The sequence below is a fragment of the Bos indicus x Bos taurus genome, chromosome 11 (assembly GCF_003369695.1).
Source record: "Bos indicus x Bos taurus breed Angus x Brahman F1 hybrid chromosome 11, Bos_hybrid_MaternalHap_v2.0, whole genome shotgun sequence".
NCBI lineage: Eukaryota > Metazoa > Chordata > Mammalia > Artiodactyla > Bovidae > Bos > Bos indicus x Bos taurus.
The window spans coordinates 60,879,203-60,904,370 of record NC_040086.1 but is presented as its reverse complement, the minus strand read 5'-3'; the positions used below and the strand labels follow the sequence as shown (position 1 = coordinate 60,904,370).

General features: G+C 38.1%; 1 protein-coding gene across 8 annotated transcripts in view; it reads right to left on the bottom strand.

The window, feature by feature from the left end:
• EHBP1 (EH domain binding protein 1) overlaps positions 1–25,168 on the bottom strand; it is a 355,442-nt gene that overhangs the window by 295,838 nt on the left and 34,436 nt on the right. For all 8 annotated transcript variants that reach the window (XM_027555607.1, XM_027555611.1, XM_027555610.1 and 5 more), the window contains exon 3: positions 1,684–1,741. In XM_027555607.1, coding sequence (XP_027411408.1) covers positions 1,684–1,741 — 58 coding nt within the window. The remainder of the gene's footprint in view (positions 1–1,683; positions 1,742–25,168) is intronic.

Below are 25,168 nucleotides of genomic sequence, written 5' to 3'. Positions count from 1 at the left end.
AAAGAATCTGGACCTAAAAGTTATCTGACTTTAAAAATGCAATTAAATTAAAAGTATACTTAATTTCAACTATGAATATTCTGAATTGACTTTTAATCTAAAGCATTTCATTATGTTTCATAATGTTTTAAGAAAACAATTAGTATCTAGTTACTACAAGAGGGAAATCACTTTTTGTTGACAGCTAAAAACATTTAGGGTCTAATGTTTATAGTTATAGTCAGGTTCCACTATCATACTTACTGGATGACCTAATATTGTTCCTTTCCATAAAACCTTAAGACCCACTCAGAAAAACTGATAGAAGACCGTAAGTCTATTTTCAGAATCCTTTCTCATGCGTAAATAGATAAGAAAATATTACAGATCCAAAATACCCTGTATCCAAACTACATATGTATGCTTTGGAGAAGATGCTATTCATTAGGTGAAGCAACTGGACCTTTCCTCTATTGCTGGGGGGGTACGCTGAAAGTTAAAACTGTACCTATCCTATTGCCCAGTGATTCTGGTCCTAGTTATTTGTGGAAGAGAAAATGTTTGTCCCCCAAAATACTTGTACTGCTGCTGCTGCTGCTGAGTCACTTCAGTTGTGTCCAACTCTGTGCAACCCCATAGACGGCAGCCCATGAGGCTCCCCCGTCCCTGGGATTCTCCAGGCAAGAACACTGGAGTGGGTTGCCATTTCCTTCTCCAATGCATGAAAGTGAAAAGTGAAAGTGAAGTCGCTCAGTTGAGCCCAACTCTTCAGGACCCCATGGACTGCAGTCCACCGGGCTCCTCCATCCATGGGATATTCCAGGCAAGAGTACTGGAGTGGGGTGCCATCGCCTTCTCCGAAATACTTTTACAGTAATGTTTAAAAGAAATTTAGTCAGAATAGTGAATATTCAGAATACTCACTAGAAACAAGCCATACTTTCATCAACAGATGTATAATCAAACTGCAATATATTCACATGATAGAATAATACTCAGCAAAGAAAAAAACTTAACTACCAGTATTCACAAATTTTTTAATTCTGAAATTTAATTAAAATTTAATTTCAGGTAAAATAAATGAATTTTTTCTTTACATAAATCTACTTACATAGAAACCAACAGTCAATAAACATGCTTGTAATTATTGTGTGCCTATAAACACATGCTCAATCTTACTTGTCTGTAGACTGGAATTTTAAAAATATCTAAAATTGTTATTGAACATTTAAAAATTCTGCTCCACTCCCCCACAAAGCCATAAGAACAAAAGATTAAAACTTCTGAAAAACCCAACCCCTTCTCTTCTGTAACCTAGCAAATGGACTCAGATAACTCATCATTAATTATGTGTGCCCTAACTCCATCTTCTTAGAAGCTGAATAAAGTAATTCTAGATATAATTTTTAAGTGATCTTTATTTACTCATTAGTTCATGATATTCTAGCACAGAGATGTTAAATAACTATTATGTTATTTAAGACCACCAAATCCAAAATCAAAACTCAGGTATCTGGCTCCTGTTTAGAACTATAATACCAAGATTACATACAGTACCTAATCAATCATTTTAGTAAAGCAGATTATAAGAATAACCCAAAATATCAAAAAATATTTAAAAATATTCTTCACTGGGGCCAGCTTAATAATTAGATCAAAAGTTACATTCAACATTTGGGTAAGAAATTTAGAAAACAGACAAACCTTGGAAGACTTCCTTCGGCTTCTTCTTGTCCAAACTACCACCAGTTTATCTGGTTGCCTGCCAAACAGGAAAGATTAAGTAAAATTTATCTTAAGTCAATAAAATTTAGTTTTAGCACCTTTAAAAGAACAAAAATGTCACCTGCTTTAGATTACATGGAGTGGTTACACTAACAATAAAGCTCTATAAATTATTCAAATATGGTAGATGCACAATATAGACATGATCTAATTTAAATGACTAATATTTCATCCACATGTTTTTCTAAAAATACTTTACCAAGTAAATTCATTGGGACAAACCAAGTAAAATAAAATACTTAGACTATTTTTAAAAAAAGCACATATATATCTCTCATCTAAAACTATATTTCCAACACATTATCACTTTAGAGAAAATAAGCATAAAAATAATATTTCCAAAATAATTTAAATCTGTGGTTTACACTACTCTTGCATATCTGTATCTTATGAACAATGCTTAATGATTTTCAAAATCATTTTATAATCAATCATCTCAACTATCTTCAAGAATATAATACAGTACTGAAAAATAGGCAAGTACATTCTGGCAAGAAGCCCAGGGTACACTGGGTTTTTCCCTAGTGGCACAATGGTAAAGAACCTGCCTGCAATGCAAAAGACTGCCTACAATGCAGGAGATGTGGGTTTCATCGTTAGGAAGATCCCTCAGAGAAGGAAATGGCAACCCACTCTAGTATGCTTGCCTGAGAAATCCCATGGACAGAGAAGCCTGGTGAGCTACAGTCCATGGGGTAGCAAAGAGTTGGACATGACTGTGCAACTAAACCGCCACAACCATATTCTGGAAAAGTTAAAAAAAACTCATCAAAAGCTCTGGCAGAAACAAGACTGAAATATAGGTCTTTCCAACCTGAGATGCTGGGAGCAGCAGCCAGATGCAGAAATTCTAAGTTACAGATGAAACAGAAGAAAGTTTCCATGAAACATCAGTGTTCATCTAAGGATATGAACCAACGGAGAAACAAAACCATGTTTAACACAGAGAGAAACAGAACAGACAAAGACATGGAGATGGGTGGTGGGGTACATATAGCAACATGATAAACAGAGCTGGGCAGAGGGTATGGATCAATGCTGGCAGCTTAACAGTAAAGGGACTGAGTAACCAAACAGTTAAGCCACCCTGTTTGAAGGCATTGGTGGCTTGCTGGAACACTTATCCAAGATTACTACAGTGATCTTTCCACTATGTTCTTATCTCCACATCTCCAGCCCAACCTCAACTTTTAATTATACTTCTGCAATACTACTTTAGAATTGGTACAAAAGTCTTACTTATTTTTTTTTTTTTTTTTTTTACTATTCTAATAGGGCTCTTATACTGAAGGTACAACAAACTGGCACTTGAAAGTTGAATTTGACAGATTTGACCTAAATAGTGTTCCCTTATTTTAAGCTTAAATTAAACTTTAGAATACACTTCTTGGGACTTCCCTGGTGGTCTAGTGGGTAAGACTCCGTGCTCCCAATGCAAAGGGCTCAGGTTCAGTCCCTGGTGAGGGAACTAGAATCCACATGCATGCCACAATGAAGACCTAGCTCAACCTAAATAAACATTTTTAAAAATTTCTACTTAAATGCCTTCAAACAAGTTCCATGCTATCAAGATTACTAAAGCCTCCAACACTATCAACTTCTTTCCACCTGACCAGCTTCATTCTTCAGATGATCTACATAGTCCCTGTATATATTTGACCCTTCGACATCACAGCATGCAAGATAGCATCCATATTCCTGACTGTGGTTTATAAGGCACCTCATCACCTGACTCTGATTTGCCAGCTGCAAAACCTACAAATACCTCAAAGGCATCTTGCTTTCCAACCAATCCCTGAACATTTATTCAATCTCTTCCCATCTTTGCATGTTTAAAATCTTTTTTTCTTTAACTTCCTCTTTTCTCTTTTTCTATCTGATAAACGCTTAATTCATCACTTTCTCTACGAAAACCTGACCGTTTCTCATTTCATTCCCACTTTAACCCATATCCTCAACCTCAGGCAAAGTTAATTTGCTTCTTCTACCTGTATTTCCATTAACACTCTAAACACCTCTATTTTAATATGTTATATGCCCTGTATTATGGGCTCAGCTGGTGGCTCAGATGGTAAAGAATCTGCCTGCAATGCGGGAAACCAAGGTTCGATTCCCGGGTTGGGAAGATCCCCTGGAGAAGGGAATGGCCACACACTCCAATAATTCAAAATCATAAGCAGATGATATCACTCTAATGGCAGGAACTAAAGAGCTTCTTGATGAGGGTGAAAAGGAAGAGTGAAAAAGCTGGCTTAAAACTCAACATTTTCAAAAAATTAAGCTCATAGCATCAGTTCCATCACTTTATGGCAAATAGATGAGGAAAAAATGGAAATAGTGACAATCTATTCTCTTGGGTTCCAAAATCAATGTGCACAGTCACTACAGCCAGGAAATTAAAAGATGTTTACTTCTTGGAAGAAAAGCTATAGCAAACCTAGACAGGATATTAAAAAGCAGAGACATCACTTTGCCAACAAAGGTCCATATAGTCAAAGCTATGGTTTTTCCAGTAGTCATGTACAGATGTGAGAGTTGGACCATAAAAAAGGCTGAGTACCAAAGAACGGATGCCTTCAAATTGTGGTGCTGGAAAAGTCTCTTGAGAGTCCCCTGGACAGGGAGGAGACCAAACAAGTCAATCCTAAAGGAAATCAACCCTGAATATTCATTGGGAAGGACTGATGCTGAAGCTGAAACTCCAATACTTTGGCCACCTGATGCGAAGAACCAACTCATTGGAAAAGACCCTGATGCTGGGAAAGATTGGAGGCAGGAGAAGGGGACGACAGAGGATGAGATGGTTGAATGGCATCACTGATGCAACGGACTGATGCAATGAGTTTAAGTAGGCTCCAGGAGTTGGTGATGGACAGGGAAGCCTGGCGTGCTGCAGTTCACGGGGTTGCAAAGAGCTGGACAAGACTGAGCAACTGAACTGAACTGCACTGCAAAGAGCCGATTCATTGGAAAAGACCCTGACGCTGGGAAAGATTGAAGGCAAAGAAGCGGGCAGCATGGATGGATGGTTAGATAACATCACTGACTCAATGGACCTGAGTTTGAGCAAATTCCAGGAGATAGTGAAGGACAGAGAAGCCTGGTGTGCTGCAGTCCGTGGGGTCTCAAAGAGTAGGACATGGCTGAGCGACTGAACAGCAGTACAACAACAACCCACTCCAATATTCTTGCCTGGAGAATTCCAATGACAGAGGAGCCTAGTAGACTACAGTCCAAGGGGTTGCAAAGAGTTGGACACAACTGAGTGACTAACAGTTTTCTCTTTTTCACTTCATGCTTTCTATTACATTATTTGTTATTATTTCTATCTCCTCGACTAGATTGTATTCCTTTGTCAACCATATCTTATTTATTTTTCTATTTCTAGCAACTAATAAGAATCTGGTACAAAGCTGAGGCTCTATGTACATTCACTACTAAATGAGAGAATCTGCAGCTTATTTGAGCTTTGCAGGCATCTTCACCTTGGATGCACATTGGAACCTCTTGGGAAGCTTTTTTAATATTGATATCTAGGTTCCACTGCTAGAGAATCACATTTAAATGTCAGGCCTGGTATGTAGACTTTTAAAAATTTCACAGTTGATTGTTATGCCCAGCTAAGGTCGAAAACCATTCTTTTGCAGGGAGAGTAGTAAGCAATCCCCACACTCCTGATTTGAAATAGTGAGGCGTGATGCTGGGATGGCAACAAGGGTGACCCCCTTCCCGATATCATCCTAGTGCTACCTGCACTGCTTGCTGCCTCCTTCCAACCTGGCCTCTCAGCACCTTCCTCTCCTCCACCCATTCTGATCTCATGTTTCAGAATATGGAAGCCTCTTACTGTAAAATAAGAAAGTCAGGAAGGGTGGTCTCCTAACCTACATCCCTGAAGTCCCAAGAATGTAAATAGAACATAAGTTACTTATTTGAGAATGCCCCCAGAGATGAATAAACTTTTTTGTGATTCCAAGTTATGTCCAATGGCAACCCACTCCAGTATTCTTGCCTGGAGAATTCCATGGACAGAGGAGCCTGGTGGGCTACAATCTACTGGGACGCAGAGAGTCAGAGATGACTGAGCAACACACACACACACACACACACACACAAGAAATCAGCTCCCCTTTACATTATCAGGGACAAAGTAACACAGAATGTTTAAAATAAAGAGCTGTGCTGTGAGTTACTGTTCTTACAGAAGAATACCAATAACCACACAACTGGTTGACCACAATTAATATTTTAAGCATCTATGCTGTACTAGAAAAGAACCATCAAATATTTACTTATGTGCTCACAAGAGGCCAGGGATAGAGCAACTGTGAGAGTTTTATCCAACTACCAAAGAAACTATAATTATACAACTTTCTATCAGTAAAGTCAGGACAACCTGATATAGCTCTGTCTTAGAATTCAACAATCAAATATTTAAAATTTCTACCCCATTCCCTAAGTGACCAGGTAGCCCTGCACATAATACATATACAGACATATAAACACACATGCATATATTCATATATAGGTATTTACACATAAGAATATTTTATATACATACACATAAAATGTACATATAGACACACTGCCTATGAGTTCCACTGCAAAATTTGAAGCCTCTGGTGGGCTTACTCAGGGAAGAAAACTTTACATTTAAAAATAAGGAATGTTGTCTTCCTGGAAATTATATTACACAGGTTACTGATTCTCTAAGAGAGGTTTTCCTTCAATAAAATGTCCTTTTTGTCCCTCTCAAGGTAGAATGCATCAAAATTTGAGGAATAAAGACACTGAAGATCCTCTGTGCCTCATAATAATTGTACCTAATTATCATTTCAAAAAGTAGCTAATAATCCATATAAACAGCAAGAAAACTGTGGCTAAATTCCAGTCACTCAAGGTTTTGCTCTCTCCCCATGTTCCCTTTTCCCAAACTTCCAGGGCTATATTTCTCTTATATTCATGTATATCTTTCTATTTTCTCCACATGAAACCTCAAAATGTGTGACTTTTATTGATTTACTCCTATCTGTTTCCATGGCTTAGCCTTAGCTTCCTGGAATAACATATTCTTGATAAAAATATACTGATAAATTATGTCAAATCAATCTATGTAGAGGAGTCTATAAAGAATAAATAAAGCCAAACTTCATGAATTTAAATTTTTAAAAAAAAGGATTTCCCTGGCAGTCCAGTGGTTAAGACTTTGAGCTTCCACTGAAGTGGGTGTGGGTTCGATCCTTGGGCAGGGAACTAAGACCCCACATGCTGTGCAGCATGGCTAAAAAGTAAATGAATGAATAAATAATAAAATAAAAATTTACCTTCTATCCTACCCTCAAAATCCTTAAAAAGCAACAAGTTCAATCTGAAGGTGGCAAGACTTAATCTCAACACTGTGATCCTGATGCTAACTTCTGGAAAGGAGGAAGAACAGTTGGAAAATGGAAGTGGAAGAAGGAAAAGAAATCAGAGCTACAATGAACCAGTTTGTAAAGCAATAAACTACCTTTCTTTTGTCTGCAAGTTGTGGGCCCCCCTCTTTGCCACTGCTGCTGCTGCTAAGTCACTTCAGTCGTGTCCAACTCCGTGCAACCCCATAGACGGCAGCCCACCAGGCTCCCCTGTCCCTGGGATTCTCCAGGCAAGAACGCTGGAGTGGGTTGCCATGTCCTTCTCTAATGCATGAAAGTGAAAAGTGAAAGTGAAGTCGCTCAGTCATGTCCGACCCTTAGCATGGACTGCAGCCTACCAGGCTCCTTCGTCCATGGGATTTTCCAGGCAAGAGTACTGGAGTGGGGTGCCATTGCCTTCTCCTCTTTGCCACTAGTGATCTATAACACTGTGTATCCAAGTAAATTTAAGGAAAAACATTCCTGTCTTAAATTTAGACTCCTGTATTCATTTCCATTCTTATGTGTGTCACTTATGCAAGGTAAGACTGAAAAAGCTGTAAGAAAAATTCCAAAACCATCACATGAAAACCAGTCTCATCACTTTTCAGAATCACAATAAGCATCAACAAGTATTTTATTGAATGTTTATTACATTCCTGGCACTGTGCTGAGTAACGGAGATACAAAGGCAAAGGAAGACAAGCCTTGATCCTCTGGAAGCTTACAGTCTTGGTGGTGTGTGAAAGTCACTCAGTCGTGTCCAGCTCTTTGCAACCCCAAGCACTGTACAGTCCATGGAATTCTCCAGGCCAGAATATTGGAGTTCGTAGCCTTTCCCTTCTCCAGGAGATCTTCCCAACCCAGGAACCAAACCCAGGTCTCCCGCATTGCAGGCAGACTTTTTACCAGTTGAGCCACAAGGGAAGCCCAAGAATACTGGAGTAGGTAGCCTATCCCTTCTCCAGTGGATCTTCCTGACCCAGGAATCAAACCAGGGTCTCCTGCATTGCAGGCGGATTCTTTACCAATTGAGCTATCAGGGAAGCCCACAGGCTACTGGAGACACAAACAATTAAGCCAACCACCTAACTGCAGGCACAACCTTGGGGAAGTACTAGGAGACAGAAAGACCTTATACAAAAAAGGATCCATTTAGAAATATCTCAGGAAATATGTACACTGACAAAAAGAACCTGCCCAACTGCTGAGATTGCCTAAACTGCTGAGATTGCCTAATTAAGAATTTCTAAAGAACAAATAAACAAAAATACATAATTTACAACATTTTAAAGTCCAACAAAAGATGAGTGACCAATCACAGTACATCCGTCTACTAGAATATTACAGACCTGGTAAAAATATTTTCTAAGAACGTTACAAGCATAGGGCAATGCTTGGGATATCATGTCAAATTTATTCAATAAATATTTATATTTTTGTCCTATACCATGTAATGAAGACACCAGGAAGAAATGTCTCCAAATGCTACCTGTGGTTATTATTAGGAACTAAAATTACATGTCATTTTAAGAATATACTTTTCTGTATTTTCTGCAATGAACTTATATTACTTCATGCTGGGGAATTATTTAAATGTGGGGGGAATTTATTTAAAATAAAATAGCACTTTTAAGTTTGGAATTAAGTATCAACCAACAAAATTAAACAAATTAATATTTCAAATTTCATTGAATTTAAAGAGCTCTAAGCTGAATCAATCTGTTTTGCAAGTCATTTTAAGTGAAGGAGGTATATTCTTGAAGTTATCATAAATGTTCCTCAAGATCCGAGCTGGCTGTAGGCAAAATTTTGAAATACACCCTATTTGACTCTGACATCCTCCCCTCCTTTGCCTCTCCAATCCCTGGGGCATTCTTCCTTGAACCTGCAAAGTCAATATGGTGCTCCACTATAGGACCCAATAATAACAACATGACAAATGCTTTTCAGATCACTAGTGGTAAGGAACCTGCCTGTCAATGTAGGAGACACAAGAGACATCAGTTCAATCCCTGCGTTGGGAAGATACCCTGGAGTAAGAAAAGGCAACCCACTCCAGTATTCTTGCCTGGAAAATTCCGTGAACAGAAAAGCCTATCAGGCTACACTCCATGGGGCTGCAAAGAGTTGGATACGATTGAGAGACTAAACACACAAAATTCTATTCTACATCAATTATAATAAAATCCCCCTTTCTCTAGGATAAGCATCTTAGGAGGATGGTAAAAGGAAAGAAATCTGGGCAAACAATTTGTATTAATTTAGGAGATGTGAATTTGTAAAAGAAGGTTCATCAAAAACGACATAGTACAAAGAAAGAATACATACTACCCTTGAGATTGGGAAACTTGTTTTTCCTAGATATGGCATTTAGTGATCTTAGGAATATCTCTCCAATTTCTCTGAGCCTATTCTCTAATTTATCAAATGAAGAGACTGCACTACAACTTTAGTTAGTTCTAACACTATATAGTTCAGTGACTGTTTAAATGACTCAAACTGGTTAAATATTTCATGTTTTAAAATAAAATGAGAAAAGAGTCGGGTAAAGAATTTGTGGCATGGAGTGGGTTGCCATTTTCTTCAGTTAATAAATGAGTATGTACTCTCCCCACCAGCTGAATGGAGAGGACTCCAGAATGCAGAGGAAGGCAGAGCCATAAGATAAAAGTTGTATGGGCTCCTGAATGACCATGTGGAAGGCCAATCAACCTTCTCTAGACTGAAAAGTGAGAAAGAAATGAACTTTTATGTCAGACCACTTGGATTTGGGGGTGTGTCTGCTACAGTAACTCCTCAACAGTATCGAAAATTCAAAAGACACACATAAATAACAATAAAAAGTTGCTATCTTGTAGAAATGTACATTGTAAAGAGCTGAGACCAAATTTAACCTTTTTATGTCCTATTGGTTTTCATATATAAATGAAATCCATGTTTCCAAAGATAAATGACAGTTACACCTGAGAACTCAGTAGCTAATAATTATTCCTTTGAGCTTTTCCTAAATTAAAAATAAAGAGTCGTGAGTCTTTAGAACACAGAAAGTATAACATATTCTTCTCATCAAAGAATCCAGTATATGCTTACAATGAGAAAAAGAGAGCTCAATATTTTAACCCTGATGTTACTATGAAGAGGCACTTCACTAAATAACAAGGTTATTCCTTTTAGGGGAAGGGCTCTTAGCTATAACTGAACATTTCATGGTGGAATGCTGCGAATATTTAAACAAAAGGAGGGAAATTGTCTTATCACAGAAATACTCTAACTTAACTATTTCTCAAGTAATTATTTTTATCCTTCAGTAGGTACATCTGCCTCCTATTGTCCTATCACTGCCGTAGCTCCAGTTAATTATACTCCTTTATGCTTACTTCACAAGAGTTATTTAGCAAGCTGTAATAATTAATAGGAAAAAAATTCTATAAGACCCAGTACCCATACACAGGATGTAGTTCTTTTCTGCAAAAATGAAGACAGTTCTAATAATAAAAGATACAACTCTGTCACTCAAAAATGTTTTTAAAAAATTATATTTGGCATCTTCCTACCATCTTTAAAATATTTTCACAGTGATTGCTTATGATTAAAAATATTTAACTGGTGATGCATATGGACTTCTGCTGACAGGGATTCTAAAACCTAAGTATCAGTATTTGGAAACAGTACCATCAAACTGAGGAAGTGCAGTCTGACATACTTGAGCTAAGTGTACTTTTTGAGAGGCCACCAAAAAACACACAAATGTGTATATATAATTTTTGTGTGCTATTCAACAGGATAAGAGGTTTATAATTTTTAATGTTTGAGAAAAATAGCATTATAATCATTCACTGCTGTATCATGTGTGTAATGCTGATCTTCCCAAATAATACTTCCTAATTTCTTGTTTTATAAAATCACCTATGATGCTTCCTTTAATATAGCATGTTACTTACTACCTCTGTCTTTCCATCCTGTTTAAAGAAGCCTCACATGTCACTCACATAAATATTAATATTTCCAAGTTATGTACCTGGTTCTCTGAAAAAGAGCTTAGTAGCGGGGAAAAAAAGGGCACATCACTCAGACAACGGTCCCAACTCTCCTAAATAATCATATTCACCATTTCTTCTCAACATACTTCTGTAGCTGCTGCAGTTTTGTGTTTGGATGATCACTTTTGCCTGTCTTGTTTCTATTTGACTTGAAGGTTAGATTTTAAAAAAATCATATGAAGGCAGACAGATCTGGGTATCCCTCCTTTGAGTTGTACCATCTAAGCCTCAAGACATTCCTCATCTATGAAATTAGAACCTCACAGGACCAATGTAAAGATCTGTTAAGATAACGTAAATAAAGTACTTAGTTTAGTGCCTGTCTCTCAGCAAATTGTCAGATAATGTTGGAAATCATCCCAAGTATACGCACAGAGCTTTCAAATAGCTTTGTACAGACTCCCTCTTAAATGTGAACAAACAAAGGATCATCTAAAGAAAGTTTCTAAAAGATAAGGAGCTAAAAGAGAAAAAATCTTGAAAGAAACTGAAGACATTACATGAATACTCTTAGAAATATAAAAGATACTGTACTCATGAAATATATAAAATATAAAAAGAATATTTAAAGAATAGTAAAGAAATCTGAAAATTGTTTTCCTTTTTCATTTAGCAAAGTAAAAGTTGAAGAGTTAAGGTAAAATTAAGGAAATCTTCCAGATCTAGAATAAATAACAGAGACATTAAGTGGGAGAGAAAAGACACAAAATTTAGATCAACCCAGAGGTTAAAAGGACTTCCCTGGTGGCTCAGACAGTAAAGCGTCTGCCTGCAATGCGGGAGACCCGAGTTTGATCCCTGGGTTGGGAAGATTCCCTGGAGAAGGAAATGGCAACCCACTCCAGTGCTCTTGCCTGGAAAATTGGTAGGCTCCTCAGTCCATGGGGTCGCAAAGAGTCGGACATGACTGAGCGACTTCACCTTCACTTTTCAGAGGTTAAAAGTCTGACTAATTCCCCAAGAGGACTATGAGAAGAGGTTGCAAGATGTCATCTATGCTACAGCCCTAGAAAGACACCATTCCAAAGTGGGTCAGGACATTAGAGGGCTCCAGGAGAAAAAGGAACTGATGAGTCACCAATGTTTAAGTGTTTTGAGAGGAATATTGATAGACTGACAGAAAAAAATTTGAAATAATATTTATAGATATGGAGGCTTCCCTGATGGCTGAGATGGTAAAGAATCTGCCTGCAATTTGGGAGTCCCAGGTTTGATCCCGGGGTCAGGAAGATCCCCTGGAGTAGGAACTGGCAACCAACTCAGGTACTCTTGCCTGGAGAATTCCATGGACAAAGGAACCTGGAGGACTACACTCCATGAGGTCACAAAGAGTTGGACACGGCTGTGGGACTAACACTTAATAACAGATACATGAGAGGAAAGGGCAAAATGAAAAAAGGGCAAAAAAAATATTATGTCAAATTTTAACATAATAAAAATCTAAAGAAACAAAAGGTAATCATAATACCACAGGGCTCAACACAAACAATACTAAGTCATAACAATGAATCTGATCTAGCTCTTCGAGAGCTGAATGGAGAACAGGAAGGATGGGGAAAGGGAAAGGTAAGTATGCTTCAGGGAGGAGGTGGTAGACAGCTAAATCCTCACCTACCTTATCAAGAAGCTAGCAGATAAAGTTTAAAATCAAAAAGGTTAAAAGAAAACCTTGAAAGTATATTGTTGAACAATGAAATACCACTTATATACCTATCAGGAAGACTATAATCAAAAAGATAGACAATAAAAAGTTTTTATCATACCTTCAAGATAAGATAAAACCAAAACCCTTACACACTGCTGGTGGGATTGTAAATAGTAAAGCTACTGTGCAAAGAGAGAAGCAAAAGGCAAAGGAGAAAAGGAAAGATATAAGCATCTCAATGCAGAGTTCCAAAGAATAGCAAGAAGAGATAAGAAAGCCTTCCTCAGCAATCAATGCAAAGAAACAGAGGAAAACAACAGAATGGAAAAGACTAGAGATCTCTTCAAGAAAATTAGATACCAAGGGAACATTTCATGCAAAGATGGGCTCCATAAAGGACAGACATGGTATGGACCTAACAGAAGCAGAAAATATTAAGAAGAGGTGGCAAGAATACACAGAAGAACTGTACAAAAAGGATCTTCACAACCCAGATAATCACGATGATGTGATCACTGACCTAAAGCCAGACATCCTGGAATGTGAAGTCTAGTGGGCCTTAGAAAGCATCACTACGAACAAAGCTAGTGGAGGTGATGGAATTCCAGTTGAGCTATTCCAAATCCTGAAATGATGCTGTGAAAGTGCTGCACTCAATATGTCAGCAAATTTGGAAAACTCAGCAGTGGCCACAGGACTGGAAAAGGTCAGTTTTTATTCCAATCCCAAAGAAAGGCAATGCCAAAGAATGCTCAAACTACCGCACAATTGCACTCATCTCACACGCTAGTAAAGTAATGCTCAAAATTCTCCAAGCCAGGCTTCAGCAATACATGAACCGTGAACTTCCTGATGTTCAAGCTGGTTTTAGAAAAGGCAGAGGAACCAGAGATCAAATTGCCAACATCCGCTGGATCATGGAAAAAGCAAGAGAGTTCCAGAAAAACATCTATTTCTGCTTTATTGACTATGCCAAAGCCTTTGACTGTGTGCATCACAATAAACTGTGGAAAATTCTGAAAAAGATGGGAATACCAGACCACCTGACCTGCCTCTTGAGAAATCTGTATGCAGGTCAGGAAGCAACAGTTAGAACTGGAGATAGAACAACAGACTGGTTCCAAATAGAAAAAGGAGTACGTCAAGGCTGTATATTGTCACCCTGTTTATTTAACTTATATGCAGAGCACATCATGAGAAACGCTGGACTGGAAGAAGCACAAGCTGGAATCAAGATTGCCGGGAGAAATATCAATAACCTCAGATATGCAGATGACACCAGCCTTATGGCAGAAAGTGAAGAGGAACTAAAGAGCCTCTTGATGAAAGTGAAAGAGGCGAGTGAAAAAGTTGGCTTTAAAGCTCAACATTCAGAAAACCAAGATCATGGCATCCAGTCCCATCACTTCTTGGGAAATAGATGTGGAAACAGTGTCAGACTTTATTTATGGGGGGCTCCAAAATCACTACAGATGGTGACTGCAGCCATGAAATTAAAAGATGCTTAGTCCTTGGAAGGAAAGTTATGACCAACCTAGATAGCATATTGAAAAGCAGAGACATTACTTTGCCAACAAAAGTTCGTCTAGTCAAGGCTATGGTTTTTCCAGTGGTCATGTATGGATGTGACAGTTGGACTGAGAAGGCTGAGGGCTGAAGAATTGATTCTTTTGAACTGTGGTGTTGGAGAAGACTCCTGAGAGTCCCTTGGACTGCAAGGAGATCCAAACAGTCCATTCTGAAGGAGATCAGCCCTGGGATTTCTTTGGAAGGAATGATGCTAAAGCTGAAACTCCAGTACTTTGGCCACCTCATGCAAAGAGTTGACTCACTGGAAAAGACCCTGATGCTGGGAGGGATTGGGGGCAGGAGGAGAAGGGGATGGCAGAGGATGAGATGGCTGGATGGCATCACTGACTCAATGGACGTGGGTTTGAGTGAACTCCAGGAGTTGGTGATGGACAAGGAGGCCTGGCGTGCTGCGATTCATGGGGTCGCAAAGAGTTGGACACAACGGAGCAACTGAACTGAACTGAACTGTGCAAAACAGATCGGCAGTTCTTCAAAAAGTTAAACATATGGAAGAGAATAGACAGCCCAGAAATGAACCCACACACTTAAGCTCAGTTACTCTATGACAAAAGAGGCAAAAACATACCATGGAGAAAAGACAGTGTCTGCAACAAGGGGTGATGGGGAAAATGGACAGCTACATGTAAAAGCATGAAATTAGAACATTCCCGTAACACCATACACAAAAATAAACTCAAAATGGATTCAAGACTTTAAGATCAGATATTATAGAATTCTTAGAGGAAAACATAGGCAAAACACTCTTTGACAAAAATCACGGCAATACCTTTTTTGATTCACCTAAAGCAAAGAAACACAAAAGCAAAAATAAATAAATGGTACCTAATTAAACTTAGAAGCTTTTGCACAGCAAATGAAACCATGGAGAAACCAAAAAGACAACCTACTGAATGGGAGAAGATATCTGTAAATGATAAGACAGATAACAGATTAATATCCAACATATATAAACACCTCATATAATTAAAGATTAAAAAAAAAAAAAACTTAAAAAATGCACAGAAGAACTGAATGGACATGTTTCCAAAGAAGAAGTGCAGGTAGCCAACTGGCACATGAGAAGATGTTTAATATCACTCACTAATCATCAGGGAACTGCAAATCAAAATCACAGTGAAATATCACCTCACACCTGTAATAATGACTATTATCAAAAAGAAAACAAATAACGAATGTTAGCAAGGATGTGAAGAAAAGGTAACCCTCCTTACACCACTGGTGAGAAAGTAAATTGGTTCAGCCTGTGGAAAACAGTATCAGTTCAGTTCAGTCGCGTCCGACTCTTTGCAACCCCATGAATTGCAGCACGCCAGGCCTCCCTGTCCATCACCAACTCCTGGAGTTCACTCAAACCCACGTCCATCGAGTCGGTGACGCCATCCAGCCATCTCATCCTCTGTCATCCCCTTTTCTCCTGCCCCCAGTCCCTCCCAGCATCAGAGTCTTTTCCAATGAGTCAACTTTCCACACGAGGTGGCCAAAGTACTGGAGTTTCAGCTTTAGCATCAGTCCTTCCAAAGAACACCCAGGACTGATCTCCTTTAGGATGGACTGGTTGGATCTCCTTGCAGTCCAAGGGACTCTCAAGAGTCTTCTCCAACACCACAGTTCAAAAGCATCAATTCTTCGGCGCTCAGCTTTCTTCACAGTCCAACTCTCATATCCATACATGACTACTGGAAAAACCACAGCCTTGACTAGATGTACCTTTGTTGGCAAAGTAATGTCTCTTAATATGCTATCTAGGTTGGTCATAGCTTTCCTTCCAAGGAGTAAGAGTCTTTTAATTTCATGGCTGCAGTCACCATCTGCAGTGATTTCGGAGCCCCAAAAAACAAATGGAAATCCTCAAAAAATTAAAAACAGAACTACAATATGACACAGCAATTCCACTCCTAGATACATATCTGGGGAGAAAAATAAAAAACTAATTCAAAAAGATACATGCACCCCCATGCTCACAGCAGCATTATTTACAATTGCCAAAAATGGAAGAAACCTAAATCTTTATCAATAGATGAATGGACAGCACAAATATGTGTGTGTGTGTATATATATACATACACACAGGGGCTTCCCTGGTGGCTCAATCAGTAAAGAAACTGCCCACAATACGGGAAACCCAGGTTCAATCCCTAGGTCAGGAAGATACTCTGGAGGTGGAAACGGCAGCCCAATTTGGCATTCTTGCCTGGAGGATTTCATGGACAGAGGAGCCTGGCAGGCTACAGTCCATGGGATCGCAGAGTCGGACACTACTCAAGTGACTTAGCACACACATACCCACACATACATACAATGGAATACAACTCAGCCATAAAAAAGAATAAAATTTTGCCATTTGCAGCAACATGTAGGATTTGGAGGCTGTTATGCTAAAAAGTGAAATAAGTCAGAGAAAGACAAATACTATGTGATACCATCTATCAGTATCAGTTCAGTCACTCTGTCGTGTCTGACTCTTTGCAACCCCATGGATTGCAGCACACCAGGCCTCCCTGTCCATCATAAACTCCCGGAATTTATGCAGTCATGTCCACTGAGTCAGTGATGTCATCCAACCATCTCATTCTCTGTCATCCCCTTCTCATCCCGCCTCCAATCTTTCCCAGCAACAGGGTCTTTTCAAATAAGTCAGTTCTTCACATTACGTGTTCAAAATATTGGAGTTTCAGCTTCACCATCTATACATGAATCTATATACCATCTATATGTGAAATCTAAAAAACACAAGAAACTAGTGAATATAACAAAAAAGAAGAAGACTCATAGATACAAAGAACCAGCTAATGGGGAGAAGGAAAGGGAGAGGGCAATATAGTGGTAGAGAACAAGAGGTACAAACCATTAGGTATAAAATAAGCTACAAAGATATACTATATAACATAGGGAATACAGCCAATAATTTATAGTAACTATAAATGGAATTCAGTCAGTTCAGCTCAGTCGTGTCTGACTCTTTGTGAATCCATGAACTGCAGCACACCAGGCTTCCCTGTCCATTACCAACTCCCGTAGCTTGCTCAAACTCATGTCCATGGAGTTGGTGATGCCATCTAACCATCTCATCCTCTGTCGTCCCCTTCTCCTCCCACCTTCAATCCTTCCCAGCATCAGGGTCTTTTCGAACGAGTCAGCTCTTCAAATCAGGTGGCCAAAGTTTTGGAGCTTCAGCATCAGTCCTTCCAATGAATATTTAGGACTGATTTCCTTTAGGATGGACTGGTTGGATTTCCTTGCTGTCCCAGGGACTCTCAAGAGTCTTCTCCAACACCACAGTTCAAAAGCTTCAATTCTTAGGCACTCAGCTTTCTTTATGGTCCAACTCTCACATCCATACATGACGACTGGAAAAACCATAGCTTTGACTAGACATGTATGGATGTGAGAGTTGGACTGTGAAGAAAGCTGAGTGCCGAAGAATTGATGCTTTTGAACTATGGTGTTGGAGAAGACTCTTGAGAGTCCCTTGGACTGCAAGGAGATCCAACCAGTCCATCCTAAAGGAGATCAGTCCTGGGTGTTCTTTGGAAGGACTGATGCTAAAGCTGAAACTCCAGTACTTTGGCCACCTCATGTGGAAAGTTGACTCATTGGAAAAGACTCTGATGCTGGGAGGGACTAGGGGCAGGAGGAGATGGGGACAACAGAGGATGAGATGGCTGGATGGCGTCACCGACTCGATGGACATGAGTTTGAGTGAACTCCAGGAGTTGGTGATGGACAGGGAGGCCTGGCATGCTGCAATTCATGGGGTCGCAAAGAGTCAGACACAACTGAGCAACTGAACTGAACTGAACTAACTAGACAGACTTTTGTTGGCAAAGTAACATCTCTGTTTTTTAATATGCTGTCTAGGTTTGTTAGCTTTTCTTCCAAGGAGCAAGCATCTTTTAATTTCACAGCTGCAGCCCACCATGTGCGATGATTTTGGAGCCCAAGAAAGTAAAGACTGTCACTATTTCCATTGTTTCCCCATCTACTTGCCACGAAGTGATGGGACTAAATGCCGTGACCTTAGTTTTTTGAATGTTGAGTATTGAGCCAGCTTTTTCACTCTCCTCTTTCACTTTCCTCAAGAGGCTCTTTAGTCCCTCTTATAAATGGAGTATAACCTTTAAATATTATGAATCACTATGCTGTATACATATAACATATAATATTGTACAGCAACTAAATTTTAAAAAACAGAAAAAAATAAAATAAATAAAAATTTAAAAGTTAAACATAGAGTTACCATATGATCCAGTGATTTCACTCCTAGGTATATATACCAAAATTTGTACCTAACTGTTCACAGAAGCATTATCCATAATAGCCTAAAAATGGAAAAAACTCAAATGTCCATCAACTGATGAACAGATAAAATGTATACTCATGCAATGGACTATTATTTGACCACAAAAATGAGTAACATACTGACATGTTATAACATGGATGAGCCTTTTGTTTTTTAAATTCCACACACAGGTGAAATCATTTGGTATTAGTATTTCTCTTTCTGACTTTCAGTTAGCATAACACTCTTTTGGTCTCTCCAGGTTGTCACAAATGGCAAGATGCCATTCCTTTTTATGACTAATATTCACACACAAATATGTGACAGACACATGTGTCACAATTTATCCATTCATCTACTGATGGACACTTAGGTTATTTTCATATCATGGCTCTTGACTGTAATGCTGCAATGAACACATAGGTGATTAATCTTTTTAAAGTAGTATTCTTGTTTTCTTTACATTCCACCAACAGTGCATAAGGGTTCCCTTTTCTCCACATCCTCACCAACATTTGTTACTTGTTGACTTTATAAAAAATATTTATTTCTTTATCTGGCTGTGCTGGGTCTTAGCTGCAGCATATGTGATCTAGTTCCCTGACCAGGATCAAACCTGGGGTCAGGTGGAGTGAACCCTGCATTAGGAGTGAAGAGTCACAGCCACTGGACCACCAGGGAAGTCCCATTTGCTGACTTTTGGTAACAGCCATTCTGACAGTAACAAGGTGATATTTTTTGTGGTTTTGATTTGCATTTATGTGATGATTACTAATGTTGAGCATCTTTTCACGTGTCTGTTGATCATTTGTGCATTTTTCTTAGAAAATGTCTATTGAGGTCCCCTACCCATTTTTAAATCAGACTGTTTTTTGAAACTGACTCATAGGAGTTCTTTATAATTTCTGGATATTAAGTCCTATCAGATATATAATTGACAACCATCTTTTCACATTCAGTACACTGCCTTTTCATTATATTGACAGTTTCCTTCACTGTGCAAAAGTTTGTTAGTTGCTCTAGTCCCATTTGTTTACTTTTGCTTTTGTTGCCTTGGCTTGAGATTTATCCAAAATTACATTGCTAAGACTAACATCAAAGTGCATACTGCCTATGTTTTCTTCTAGGATTTTTATGGTTTCAGGCCTTACATTTAAGTCTTTAATCCATTTTGAGTTTATTTTTGTAAATGGTATAAGAAAATGGTTCAATGTCCTTCTCTTGCATGTAGCTGTCTAGTTTTCCCAAGTACCATTGATGGAAGAGACTCTTTTATTCTACTGTAAATTACTGGCTTCAATGTCATAAATTAATTAACCATATAAACATGGGTTTACTTCTGTGTTCTCTATTCTCTTTCATTGGTCTATGTGTCTGTTTTTATGCCAGCACAGTTTTGATTACTATAATTCTGTAATTTTGTTTGAAACCAGGGAATGTGATACCTTCAACTTTGTTCTTCCTCAAGGTTGTTTGGCTATTTGGGGTCTTTTGTGGTTCCATACATACTTTAGGACCATTTGTTCCAGTTCTGTGAAAAATGCTATTTATATTTTGATAGAAATGGTGTTAAAAATCTACAGATTTCCTTGTGTAGGACAGACATTTAAACAATATTACATCTTCTAATCCATGAGCACAGTATTCAATCTCTTTCATCAATTGCTGTTGTATTCAATTTCTTTCATCAATGTCTTATAGTTTTCAGAGTATAAGTCTTTCATCTCTTTGGTTGTATTTATTCCTAGGTATTTTATTCTTTATGAGCAATTGTAATAAACATGACTATTTTCTTCATTTCTCTTTCCAGTAGTTCATTACTAATGTATATATAGAAAGGCAACTGATTTCTATACACTGATTTTTTAGTAAAGTGGCAGGATACAGTTCATTTTCTGTATAGTATCATATCATCTAATAACAACAGTTTTACTTCCTTTCTAATCTGAATTTCTTGTATTTCTTTTTCTTAACTGCTTTCTTGTGGCTAAGACTACCAATACTGTGTTGAATAAAAAATGCTCAGAGTGGGCATCCTTGTCTTTTCCTGATCTTAAAGGAAAAGCTGTCAGCTTTTTACCTTGAGTATGATGTTAGCTGTGGGTCTGTCATATATGGCCTTTATTATGTTTAGTTATGTTCTCCTGACAGTTTGTGTCATAAATGAACACTGAATTGTCAAATGCTTTTTCTCTATTGAGCCGATCATTTTATTTTTACCCTTCATTTTGTTAATGTAGTTGTTGACTGATTTGTGAGTGTTGAATCCTTGCATTCTTATAATAAATCCCACTTGATCATGGTGTATGTTCCTTTTAATGTATTGTTGAATTAAGTTTGCTGATAATTTTATTATTTTTACATCTATATTCATCAGAAATACTGGCCTGTAACTTTCTTTCTTTTTATAATGTCTTCATCTCATTTTGGTCTCAGGAAAATTCTGGCCTCATAGAATGAGTTTGGAAGCATTCCTTCCTCTTCAATATCTTGGAATATTTTGAGAAGGATAGGTATTAACTTTTCTTTAAATGTTTGGTAGAGCTCACCTGTGAAGCTTTCTGGTCCTAGACCTCTATTTGTTGGAAGTTTTTAAATTACTGCTTCAATTTCATTACTAATGATTGGTCTGTTCAAATTTTCTATTTCTTCTTGGTTAAAAATTTTTTTTGTAATAGACTTTCTAATTGGGAAAGTGTTGGTGATGGAGATTAGGGACTTAAGGAGAATAACTGCATGCTCAGGATCACCTTATAATGAGGCATAAAGAGTAGTTAGCCTCCAGATAAAAAGTCCCATAGCTGAAGAAAATGCCCAGAATTTTTTGCTGCACAGTAAAACAGAAAATAACAGCACCACTTGATGACTTTCAGGCACATAAATAACATCTCTCAAGCAGTAATCTGGTCCACAACTCACACTAATCCAGTTCAATACAGTGTGCTTCTGCTAAGTCTCTTCAGTCGTGTCCGACTCTGTGCGACCCCAGAGACGGCAACCCACCAGGCTCCCCCGTCCCTGGGATTCTCCAGGCAAGAACACTGGAGTGGCTTGCCATTTCCTTCTCCAATGCATGAAAGTGAAAAGTGAAAGTGAAGTCGCTCAGGTTGTCTACTTGAAAGTTATACAGTCGTGTCCAACTCCTAGCGACCCCATGGACTGCAGCCTACCAGGCTCCTCCATCCATGGGATTTTCCAGGCAAGAGTACCGGAGTGGGGTGCCATTGCCTTCTCCGTCAATACAGTGTAGCCATTGCCAAACAAAAACAGGACTTTGCTATTTTCAGCTGTAGCCCCACTAAGAAGTTGAGTATGTTACACATATCCAATAGTGCATAGAAGTGCATCTATTTCTAGAGCCAAAGATTAGCAACAACCAGGAAGAACTAGTTCCCCTGATACTAATGACCTACCTTAATGCACCTCACTTACCAAGAAGGAAATTCAATTTTTTCAAATACAAAGGAGATAACAGACTCTGTACTTCACAGAATTATTGTTTCATTATCCTTTTCATATGTTACTGCTGCCTAAAGAATAAAATTCAAACCCACTTAGTCTTTCTCTATTTGATCTCCATCAATCTTCTCGTCTAATTTCCAACATTATATGCTACAAATAAATAAGACTGTTCATTGTTCCAAAACCTATTCCGGTCACTGTTCCAAAACATGGCCTGTGCTTTTCCTCCTGTGTGTCTTCCATGTTTCTAAATGTAATAAGTTGGGAGGTTGAGGAGGGGGTGGATTCTCATCTTATTTGATCTCTTCAGTTCAGTTCAGTCGCTCAGTCATGTCCGACTCTTTGCGACCCCATGGACGACAGCATGCCAGGCTTCCCTGTCCATCATCAACTCCCAGAGTTTACTCAAACTCATGTCCATTGAGTCAGTGATGCCATCCAACCACCTCATCCTCTATTGTCTCCTTCTCCTCCTGCCTTCAACCTTTCCCAGCATGAGGGTCTTTTCAAATGAGTCAGCTCTTCGCCTTAGGTGGCCAAAGGATTGGAGTTTCAGATTCAGCATCAGTCCTTCCAATGAACACCCAGGACTGATGTCCTTTAGGATGGACTGGTTGGATCTCCTTACAGTCCAAGGGACTCTCAAGAGTCTTCTCCAACACCACAGTTCAAAAGCATCAATTCTTCAGTGCTCAGCTTTCTTTATAGTCCAATTCTTACATCCATATATGACTATTGGAAAACCCATAGTCTTGACTAGATGGACCTTTGTTGGCAAAGTAATGTCTCTGCTTTTTAACATGCTGTCTAGGTTGGTCTTTCTTCCAAGGAGTAAGCGTCTTTTAATTTCATGGCTGCAAATTTGATCACTCAGCAACACTGATATTTGTCCATCTTTCCCTCTTTGCAAGCTTATCCTTCCTCTAACTGGCCAGGCAATGTTGGGAAGTCTTCCAAAACTGGTCATATTCTTATCTTATACCACACACAAAAGTTAAAACAAATCAAAAATCTAAACATAAGAGCAAAAACTATAAAATTCTTAGAGGAAAACACAGAACAAAAGCTTCATGATGCTAGGTTTGGCAGTGATTTCTTAGATATGACAAAAGCACAGGCAACAAAAGTTGGACTTCATTAAAACTAAAAACTTTTGTATATCAAAAGACACTATAAACAGTGAAAAAGCAGCTTATAAAATGGAGAAAATACTTGCAAATCATATATCTCTTAGGGAATTAATAGCCAAAATAAATAAAGAACTCCTACAACTCAACAACAACACACACACACATACACACACACACATACACACAAACCAAAATGAAAAATGGGCAAAGAACTTGACTAAACATTTCTCCAAAGAAGATATATGGGTGGCCAATGAGCACTTGAAAAAATGTACATCATTATTAATCACTAGGGAAATAAAAACCAAAACCAAAATGAGATTCCACTTCTCACTCATAAGGATGGTTATTGTTTATATACATATATTTTCTTTATTCCCATAGATACATGTGTTAGTGTTAGTAAGGACATGGAGAAACTGGAACCTTTGTGCACTGCTGGTCACAATGCAAAATGATGCAGCCATTATGGAAAACAGTTCGGTGGATCCTCAAAAAGTTAAATATCAAGTTCACAGCAGCATTACTTATAATAACCAAAAGGTGAAAACAACCCAAATGTCCATCAATGGAAGAATGATAAACAAAATAAAGTATATACATACAGGAGAATATCATTCAGTCTTTAAAAGGAATAAAATTCTGACACATGCTACAACATGGAAGAATCTTGAAGACATTATTTTAAATGAAAGAAGCCAGACACAAAAGGATTATATGATTTCACTTATGTATCTAGAGTAGTCAAACTCATAGAGACAGAAAGCAGAATGATGGTTGCCAGGGACGGAGGAAAACAGAAAAGGAAATTATTGGCTAATGACAAGTTTCAGTTTGGAAGGATGAAAAAATTCTTGAGATGGATAGTAAAGATGGATGCACAACAATATGAGTGTACTTAACACCTCTAAACTATACAGTAAAAGTGATTAAAATTATACATGTTATGCTAGGTATCTTTTACTGCCATTAAAGGAAAAATTAGTTTCAGATTCTGTCTCTTCTCCCTCAAGCCTATCTCTGTTGGCACCTGATCTATGACCATAGCAACAATGACTAAACCAAATTTATATTTCCTATCCAAGTTCATCCCTCTGAGCTGCAGATTGGTCTTAAATTTCACCTTAAAATGTGAAATCAACTTCTATCTTAAAGAACTAGAATGAGAAGAACAAATTAGCACAGAATAAATAGAAGAAAAGAAACAATAAAGATGAAAGAGAAGATCAATGAAAAGCAATGGAAATAGAGATTATCAAAGAAACCAAAAGCAGGTTCCTTCAAAAAATAAATAAAATTGACAAACTGTTAGAAAGGTCAGGAAAAAGACATGACACAAATTAATAATATCCAGAATGAGAGAGGTAACATAATCACAAATACTAAAAGGTAATAAATGTTAAGAACATTTTTATGTCAGTACATTTGCCAACAGATAAAAAACAACTTCCTAAAACACACAAACTAAGTTCGCTCAAGAAAAAAAATATATGTGAATAGTTCTCTATCCATTTAAGAAATTAATTTTGAAGTTTAAAGCCTTCCTACAAAGAAATCTCTACACCAGATGGCTTCACTGATGACTCCTATCAACATTTAAAAGAAAAATAATACCAATTCCACAAACTCTTCTGGAAAACTGAACAAGAGAAAATACTTTCCAACTCATTCAATGAGGCCAGCATTATCCTGATACAAAAATCAGGCAAAGGCTTTTATAGGAAAACAAAAGCAAAACACTACAGAAAAACATCCATCATGAACACAGATGTGTAAATACTAAATAAAATTGTAGCAAATTTAATCTAACAAAATATTAAAGGGATAATGGGCCTCCCAGGAGTGCTAGTGGTAAAGAA